This window comes from Mus pahari, chromosome 3, assembly GCF_900095145.1.
Source record: "Mus pahari chromosome 3, PAHARI_EIJ_v1.1, whole genome shotgun sequence".
NCBI lineage: Eukaryota > Metazoa > Chordata > Mammalia > Rodentia > Muridae > Mus > Mus pahari.
The window spans coordinates 104,698,987-104,708,672 of NC_034592.1; the positions used below are offsets into that span (position 1 = coordinate 104,698,987).

A 9,686-nucleotide genomic window follows, 5' to 3' on the forward strand; every position below is an offset into this window, starting at 1 on the left:
AAGGAAGGAAGGAAGGAAGGAAGGAAGGAAGGAAGGAAGGAAGGAAGGAAGGAAGGAAGGAAGACAGAAAAGGGTAACCTTTGCCGGCTGAGCAACCTTCCTGGCCTCTGTCTAAGTATACATATATATCTATGCACACACATGGACCCTTCGCTCATTCATTCCCCGGGACCCACATGGTGGAAAATCAAAGTTGTCCTCTCTGACCTCCACCTGCACACCCACACACATATACCCAAAGACATAAAATAATAATAATAATTCGCACAAGTATTTATAATAGTTTCATTTATAATAGCCAAAAACTTAAAAAGAAAAGATATGCTTCAACCTGTGACTAATGGCGTATCTGATATACTCTGAAAGACTACTCAGATACACAGAAACACTTTGATAGGCCTCCCAAAAATTATGCTGATAGAAAAAAAAAAGGTCACATATACTTGCTTATTTATATAATATTTTGAAATAATTTGCTAAATTAATATAGGTTAATGACTGCTAAGGGTTCAGGTACAGCCAATGAAGGGAGGTATGACTTCAGAAAGAGTATCAGACACCTCTGTACACCACAACTGTTCAGTCTCTTGACTGTAGTGGCAACACACAAATCCACACAAGCCATAAACTAGACACGCAGTACCCAACCACAGCTAGACAGAATCTAAGAGAACGCCGTGAACCAGCAACCTGGCTATAATAGTTTACCTTTGTAAGCTTACCACAACAGACACAAGGCAAAGTATACTCCATCTCCCCCTGTATTCTTTGTTTTTAGTTTTTGTTTGTTGAGATAGATTCACTCTGCATGCTAGGTTATTCTTGAACTCACTATGTAGTTCATTCAAGTTGGCCTCAAACTCCAAAATGGTCCCCCTGCCTTGGCCTCCCAATTACTAAATTTACAGGCATGTACCACCACAATAAGCTCTCCACTATTTCCTACAATAATATGTGAGTGTACAACTATCCTAATTTAAATATGTTCCATGAGGGCTTTAGATATAGCTCAGGAGTAGACAGCTTGCCTAAGATACACAAAGTTCTAAATGAAATATGAAAATAAACATGCTGCCTTTCCTTTCTGCTGGGTTCCGGCTGCCTGCTGTTGAAATGGGCAAGTTCATGAAACCTGGGAAAGTGGTGCTAGTCCTGGCCGGACACTACTCCGGATGCAAAACCATCATCGTGAATAACATTGATGATGGCACCTCGGACCGCCCTTACAGCCATGCCCTGGTGGCTGGAATTGACCGCTATCCCCGAAAAGTGACAGCAGCCATGGGCAAGAAGAAAATCACCAAGCGATCCAAGATCAAGTCCTTTGTGAAAGTTTATAACTACAACCACCTCATGCCTACAAGGTACTCTGTGGATATCCCCTTGGACAAGACTGTTGTCAACAAGGATGTGTTCAGGGACCCAGCTTTGAAACACAAGGCCAGGTGGGAGGCCAACGTCAAGTCTGAGGAGTGATACAAGACAGGGAAGAACAAATGGTTTTTCCAGAAGCTTCACTTTTAAGTATATTTTTGTTTGGTCATTAAAAATTTAAAAAAAAGAAAAAGAAAAGAAACATGTTAGACTACAGAGATAGCTCTACAGTTAAGCACATTGGCTGCTCTTCCTGAGGACTGGGGTCACTTCCTTGTGCCCACGTGGCAGCTAGCAACCATCTGAAACTCAGGTTGCAGAGAATCCAACACCTTCTCCTGGCCTCACAGAGCACTCACTACATGTTGTGCACAGACATAATCATACAGGCAAATATCCATTACACATAGAATGAAAGTAAATAAAACCTCAAAAAGTTAAATACATACAAATGAATATTTAAAATGACAATATTTGGGGCCAGGAAGATGACCCAGTCAGTGAAGATACTTGCCACCAAGCCGGTTGATCTGAGTTCAAACCCCACAATCCACAAGGCAGAACAAAAGAACTGACCCCTCCTGTAAGCTGTCCTCTGACCTCCACAAGTACATGTGCGTATCTGCCCCTCATACACAAAAAACAATTTTTAAAAATCTGACAAAAAAACACTTAAATATATGCATTCCTTCCATGTTATATTATAGGACAATCCCTATTTAGGAACATCTGTTTATACCATCAGAAGACTGGGTAAAACAAGATGAGGCAGGGGGATTTTATGACACAAAAAAATTTTCCCAAGCAGAGTTTGTGTTTCAAAATATCTGCTATTCAAAAAAGATTCTATGTGCATGTATGTGTGGTATGTATGTGTATGTACTGTGTGTGTGCTGTATGTGCATGTGTATTGTGTATATGTATGCTGTGTGTGTATATGTGTATGGGGGGGTGTTTGTGTGTATTTGTGTTCTGAGAAACTTCCACTCTTTTAGAATCAGCCTCAAATTCTCCCCAGCTCTGTGGCCTCTGCACATGAAATGCATTCTCTGGAAAGATCCTCCTCTCACATGGCATGGCAGAATCTCAACCCCCTAACTGGGACTAACACATTTGCATTTATTGTTTAGACTGCATTCCTCAAAGAAGTACTCCTTTACTCCCAGCTGGATTATTTATATATTGTTCTCTTTGTAATGAACATAATTGTAACTCGGGACTGAGGTAAAGACTGGGTCTCCCCCTATTAAGTTACAAGCCCCATGATAACAAAGCCCTCTAAGTACATGTCACAGCACATCTATTGAACATGGCCATAAAATCTGTATTTACACATAGAGCAAGAGCAACACATTGATTTCAAAATGGAAAAAAAAGCCTGGAGCATGGCAGACAGCACTGCTGTATTTACAATGTTATAATGGAGTGCGCCAGTTCTTGCCCCTACTGTGTACCCAGGTTACAAGCCAGAAAAACACATCGCCAGGCACTCATTCCTTAAAGACATTAGAAACCAAAGCAAAGAAAGATAACAGGTTAAGTGGCACCAGGCGTGATGGCTGACCCATCATCTCAGCAACTGAGGGCTGAGACAGGAGGATCACCACTATTAGAGGTTAGACTGTACTACACAGTGAGCTGCAGAACAGCATGGACTACAGAATGAGACTATGTCTCAAAAACTAAACAAACAACATAGTCACAGACAAGTCACGCAGCTGGGTATAGGGACAAGCACCATGACAAACAGCAAAGAATGCCCAGGGGAGACGTCCACTTGGAATATTAGGGCAAACTGCAGACAGTAAGAACTAGCAGTCCCAAAAGCAAGAAATGCAAGCTCCATGAGAAATTTATTTATTTACTTGGAGCAGGGAGGTCCTCACTGTATAGCCCTGGCTGGTCTGAAGTCTACTTGTAGACAGGATGGTCTTGGGTTCACATAGCTCTACCCACTCCTGCCCCAGTAGCACTGGAATCAAAGTTGTACAAGACCATATCAGGCTCCCACTTTTAAATCCAAACTCCTTCAAATATATTTTAACATTATGAGCCTAATAAAAGTTATCCAATGGCCAAGATGAGCCCACTAGTTTTTAAACTGTTTAAAAGTATCCATTTCCTCTTGAGGAAAAAACTTATGTGCAAATATAATATAGCACACACCAGAAAAAGCACTTTAAGGTAAAGCAACAGTAACAAACAGGTCAAGCTAACACCCTCTCCCCTAACCACCTCCCCCTCAGCCTACCTCCTCAAGACTACTAAGGCTGTCTGTGTTCTCTGACCACAGGAGAACTGGGCAGAAGCCTGAGAAACAGAATAGTAAGAAAGAGAAGGGGCGGCTGGCTCTCCCTGAACAGTTGAGCAAATCCCTTAATGTCCCTGCCCATCAGTACCCCACTGGGGACAATGTCTTTACTCCACAGCTGCCTAGGGATAGAATTAACATTATGTTAGAGGTCAGTCTCAGGCCTACCACAGAGGACACCATCAGCCTGATATGCATAAGACACAGTAAAGCTTGAAAACTCATTAGGGTTTACATTACAATTTGAAGTTGTAGGAGTTACACAAAGTGTTACTTCACAAAAGAGACCCCAGCTCTCAGTCCTAAAACAGTACTACCTATAGAATCCCCAATTCCCACTCCCCACTACCTATAGAATCCCCAATTCCCACTCCCCACTACCTATAGAATCCCCAATTCCCACTCCCNTACCTATAGAATCCCCAATTCCCACTCCCCACTACCTATAGAATCCCCAATTCCCACTCCCCACTACCTATAGAATCCCCAATTCCCACTCCCCAGCTCGCAAAACAAGATTAATGTTTTTATCTCTGGGATGAGTCAGCAGGTACAGATACGAGTTGATCGAATAATAAATTGAAATTAATTCCTTTGATAGAAACAGTAGTTTACCTGCTTGTCCTGTTTGGCTGAGGTAACCGGTCAATGACCTGACTGATGGAACCACTCGTACCCAAATGAGAAGACTCCACAGGGTCTGAAAAAGACAGAACGAGTTGGATATTAGCACAGAAGACATTTGCCATCAAATTGCAATAGAAATTCAGAAATGTAGGCAACACCAAACTAATCACGGGTATGAAGGCTTCCTGAACACTAGATAACAAACTAGGCTTCCTTACACATAATCTCAACTGCCCCCCAGAACCTTACACACTGCAGGAGAGCCAAGCCTTCAACTGCTCACCTGCAGCTTTCTTTTCTTTCAGATGTTCATTAAACGAGCGATTACTGTCCCCTTGTTCTGCAGGAGCTTGTTCCAGAGTTGACACAATCTCCTAGAAAACACCAGCACATAAGATCCTCACAGTACACAAAGTAGTACAAAAGGGACCTTTCTGTGGGTGAGAACACGTTGATTTCATTTTTCATTCCCCACCAACTTTATCCAAAAGATAACAATCAACTAAACGCGTTAATTTTCTGGGTTAGTTTGGAGTAGGGGGTCAGAAAAAAATAACAACTTGAACAGGGCACAGTCAGTCACTCACCAACCCGGGGTTCTCTTTGTGCATCTGCAGATTAGGAAGGTGTCGAGATAGCACGCTGAAGTGAGAACCTGCATCTTCTTCCAGAACCTGGCTTTCAGGCTGGGAATCTTCTATTATCAGGCAAGGAGTGTCTTGCTGAGAGAAATCTGAATCCAATTGACTTCCAGTAGGGTCCATCTGCTCCCCTGGAATGGAATAACAAAAGATCAATTCGGGAGAGTAACCCTACTGAGCCTTCCACACACAATCTGAGACTAAATAATGGGGCGGAAGTGTGAGATCGAGAAAGAGACCATTCTAGGGCTCCCGAGTAGCCCACTTTTGCAATCGCTCTTAGTACTTTCGAGGCCATCTCCCCACCCCTCATTTCTCCGTTTTATTTACCGCCGAGCCTCTGGATCCTTCGATCTCCCCCTCCCTCCCTCCCTCCCTCCCTCCCTCCCTTCCTTTCTCTTCACCTTCCCTCAGACACCCTTCCTTCCTCACCTCTTCTCCCCGCCCCTTTCCATCCCCCCACACAACTCTCCCGGCGTTCTGACGCCACTGAGCCCCGGGAAGACCTCTTCGCAACCCCGGCGGGAGGGAAGCCCACCGCCCTCATGCAGCCTCAGGACTACCGCGGTGGCTGCCTCCCCACCCCCTCTCCGGGCCCTCCAACCCCGTCCCCGTCACCGCCGCCATGCTTGCCACCCCGCCCCCTCCGAGCGGCCAGCCCTTCAAGCCCGCCACCCGGGCCGCCGCGGCCGGCTCGCTCGGCTTCGCTCGCAGCACTACCTGGCATCCCGGCGGGAGGTCCCTCGCGCTGGATCTAGAGGTCTCTGCACGGTGCCCAGGCCCCTCCAGGTCGATCCCCAGGTCGCCACTGTCGCCACCGCCGCCACTGGCCACGAGCTCCCCCTTTTCCCGTCACGTCACTCAATATCGGATCTCCCATTCGCTGCTGTTGCCTGCCACTCAGGAAATCCTAAGGATGATAGGTGGCTGAGGTGAAGTGCCCGCCCCCCACGTAAGAAAAGGAACACGGCGGCGCGTTTCCATGGTAGCATGGACGTCGCAGGCCCTCCCCCTAATACAGCCAGCATGACAGTATCCTTGAACCTAAGGGACATTAAGAGGGCATGAAATAAATACCCCTGCCTGAAGGATGGGGGTACTCACTACTCACACTTGAGGGTTTCGGGCCTCTTCACTGACTTCCATGGAAAAGGAGAGTCTCCTGGCTTTTCAAAGAAAGGGCAAAGAGGAGGATAATCGAAGATAGCTAGTACTTCTGAGATGGTGAAATGGAAGAGACAAGCCTCTATGGGGTTTGCCAGTGCCGATCAGCATCCCTTCTGTAGACCTCTGCCTGAATTTAAAGGCCTCCGTTTTCCCACTCTATGTCTCTGGCAGTTTTGATTTTGTTGTCTTATATAGTCTTCGTGTTCCCATTCGCTTTCAAGCTTCCCTATTTGTGTCTCTCTGCCCTTTCTTTTAGGGGATTGCAGCAGCCCCAGACGCTTTGCACCTCCCATTGAAAGAACTGAGCATTGTAATCCTCCAACTAAGCAAAGAGAACAGCTGTCACCCCTACTAACTCAATGACCTAAAGGATCCAGGCCCAGAGATTTAATTATCCTAATTATGGTGTCAGGGTCTTATAAAGGGTGTGGCAGCTGTGACAACTATTAATGAACTGAGCTCAAGATACATACGTGGTTTCGCTGTCATTTTAATTTAAAGAGCCCTTGGATCTGGGCTAGAATTCTAACCAAGCAGCTGTCAGGAGGGAAAGCACCTTAGCACAGTGCCAAGAATATACATAGTAGGCATTAACACGGAGGCAGTTTTCTCTAGTCCAGACTCAGAATTATTTAGGCACAGCCCATACATGGTTCTCGACTTCTATAAATGTCCAGTTTAGCACTTGAAATAAGCCAAGCTTAGAGAGGAGCATCCTACCCGCCAATCTCCTCTCCGCTGCTATAGATACAGTGATCATATTTTCCTAACCCCCAAATCAAAGCATGTTGTCTTCATATACACTACTTGTGGGAACAAAAGGGCCAGCTTAAACGAAATTGCTCTGAAAATTTTAGGATCTATTATTGTTATAACTAAAATTCCAATCCTAGAATGTTTTACAAGTAGAGCAAAAATGACCCAAATCACAAAGACACATCTCACTTCTTAATCCTAAAATCATTCAGGATTGACGCCTGTGTTTCTCTACTGAGTACTAAACATCAAATCAATGCAATAAAAAAAAAAGAAAAGAAAAGAAAAAAAGAATCCACCTCAAGCCGACATCAACTATAGCAGAGCATTAAGGGTATCAGTCTGTTTGGTGTGAGAGGGAAGAAACCAACTAGGTCTAAGACTGGGCAGCTGAGCTGTCTCCCACAGAGCCCTCCTCAGAGCCACCATGCTGTTAGTCTCCAGCTTGATGCTACAGCTCTCCTTCCCCTAGGGAGACATAGATACCCAGGTCTTTCTGATTACTTTGATGTTTCAAAAAAAAATTGGTTGTCAAAATTCATAAAACTAAGCACTGGAAAGATGCTCAGCAGTTAAGAGCACTGCTTGCTCTTCCAGAGGACCCAGGTTCGATTCCTGCCACCCACACAGTGACTCACAACCTTCTGTAACTGCAAGTCCAGGGAATCCCACGTTCTCTTTTGGCCTTGATGGACACTGCACATACATACATACAAGCACAAGCCCATACAAACCAAATAAAAATAATTCTTAAAGAAACTTCAACTCATAAAACTAAGAAGAACACATAAATTAAGATTAAGTAAATGAGGACCAGTGAGATGGCTCAGCAGTTAAGAACACTCACTGCTTCTCTGAAGGTCCTGAGTTCAAATCCCAGCAACCACATGGTGGCTCACAACCATCTGTAATCGACAGCTACAATTTACTTACATTAAATAAATAAATAAATCTTTAAAAAAAAAAAAAAAGATTAAATGAACGTGAGCCATTCCCACTACTAATTAAATCAAGAAATTTTAAAAAATAAAAATACTGAGAAAAAAAAACTGAACTCCTTGATAAGCAGTGTGGTGATTAAGTTAGTCATTGAATTATCCCCAAAAGATAAGAAAATACAGGCAGATGGGCTGGAGAGATGGCTCAGGGGTTAAGTGCACTGACTGTTCTTCTAGAGGTCCTGAGTTCAATTCCCAGCAACCACATGGTGGCTCACAACCATCTGTAATGGAATCCGATGCCCTCTTCTGGTATGTCTGAAGACAGCAACTGTGTACTTACATAAAATAAATAAATCTTAAAAAAAAAACAAAAAACAAAAACAAAGAAAAAAGAAAATACAAGCAGGATGGTGACCCCTAGGGCTCTAACTGACTTACACCTAGGTGATTACACCTAGGTGAGCCCACGCTTTGATGCTCCTGCAAAGAATCATCAGCACTTTCATTTGCAGCTTCATCTCTACTTTCCCCCCTAAAGCCCCTCCCTGAGAAGAAAAATTCACAAGATTCTATGTTACCTTGCTTTAAAATTCAACATGTGTCATTGTCAGAAAATGTTTCTCCTGATTAACCCACTTAAATCCTTTCCTCTGAAGTTTAAAGCCATTTACTCTCAGGCTGTCTCTAATATCTTGAAAACCTACAGAGAATCTCATCAAGCTGGGATCACCCCCCTGGGTCCCACAATTCAATAATAAATTTCAACCAATCAAACAACAAGAAATAAATGTGATGTGACTTAGTTTGCAAAGTCTTTTTCTCATGTATTCTCACAGATTTCCCTAAACAAAAGAACCCCACCAGTTTAACCCACACTGACCAGCCTTTAAATGTGCTTAATGATTGCCCACAGGAAGCCTAGCTCTGACCTCGGCGGCAGAGAACTCCACTGAGGATCTGAGAAGTATTTAATTTAACAAATAAGGACACAGTCATACCTCCCCTTTAAGCTTTGAGAGTAAAGTATTTCAAGTTGATTTATAACTAACCATTGTTGGTTCTAACCCTTAAGCTGCCTTCTGTTGTGTTTGAACCTACAAACTCGTGGCCAATCACATACCAGTGTTATAATTAGTGACATCTATTTCTATATATTCACCATTTAACAGATACTGTGCTGCTTAACATGACCTCACCTAATAGCATCATTCTCTATGAGAGGTACAAATGAGCAGACCGAGGCTTAGGGACATGAAAAAAATAAATAAATTGTGCAAGGTCTCCGAGGTAATAAGAGTTCGCATTTGAACCCAGTATGTATAGCTATAGAGGTTAGCAGTGACAAATTGTCCAGTGGTTAATGCAGAGCCTTTGTTTGGTTTCAAAATGTATTTTCTTTTTTCTTTTTTTCTTTCTTTCTTTTTTTTTTTTTTTTTTTTTTCTGTATAGCCCTGGCTGACTGCCCTGTATTTTCCCTCCAATGTTGGTTATAGGTATTCCCAATGGTCCAGAGACTCACAATTAAACAAAAATGAAGAAAGCAGGAGAAACCGAGACACTGTCAACACCACATCCTTGGGAAGAAGCTAAGACAACACAAGACGAGGGCAAGATGGGACAGTGAACCTGCTGAGGTCATTTATGAACTGGGCTAAACTATCTCTAGGATAATCCTACCAAAGGACTGGGACTCTGTGAACCAGGCTAACTTCAAAGTTGTGGCAATCTTCCTGCTTCTGCCTCCTGTGTGCTAGAATTTAAGCCATGGACTACCGCCATGGACATGTTGACCTTTTTTTTTTTTTTTGGTTTTTCGAGACAGGGTTTCTCTGTGTAGCCCTGGCTGTCCTGGAACTCACTTTGTAGACC

The 9,686-nt window shown here is 43.6% G+C and overlaps 1 protein-coding gene and 1 pseudogene across 7 annotated transcripts in view; one reads left to right on the forward strand and one right to left on the reverse strand.

Annotated features, from left to right (window-relative positions):
- The window catches only part of Tp53bp1 (tumor protein p53 binding protein 1), a 102,912-nt gene that overhangs the window by 71,571 nt on the left and 21,655 nt on the right, over window positions 1-9,686 (reverse strand). For all 6 annotated transcript variants that reach the window (XM_029535959.1, XM_029535958.1, XM_029535957.1 and 3 more), the window contains exons 2-5: window positions 5,674-5,863; window positions 4,900-5,084; window positions 4,596-4,686; window positions 4,301-4,385 (exon numbers count right to left, since the gene is read on the reverse strand). In XM_029535959.1, coding sequence (XP_029391819.1) covers window positions 4,301-4,385; window positions 4,596-4,686; window positions 4,900-5,084; window positions 5,674-5,680 — 368 coding nt within the window. In that variant the 5' untranslated portion in view covers window positions 5,681-5,863. The remainder of the gene's footprint in view (window positions 1-4,300; window positions 4,386-4,595; window positions 4,687-4,899; window positions 5,085-5,673; window positions 5,864-9,686) is intronic.
- On the forward strand, window positions 1,082-1,557 carry LOC110318135 (annotated as a pseudogene). The gene has a single exon (XR_002380356.1). The product of XR_002380356.1 is annotated as a 60S ribosomal protein L27 pseudogene (transcript).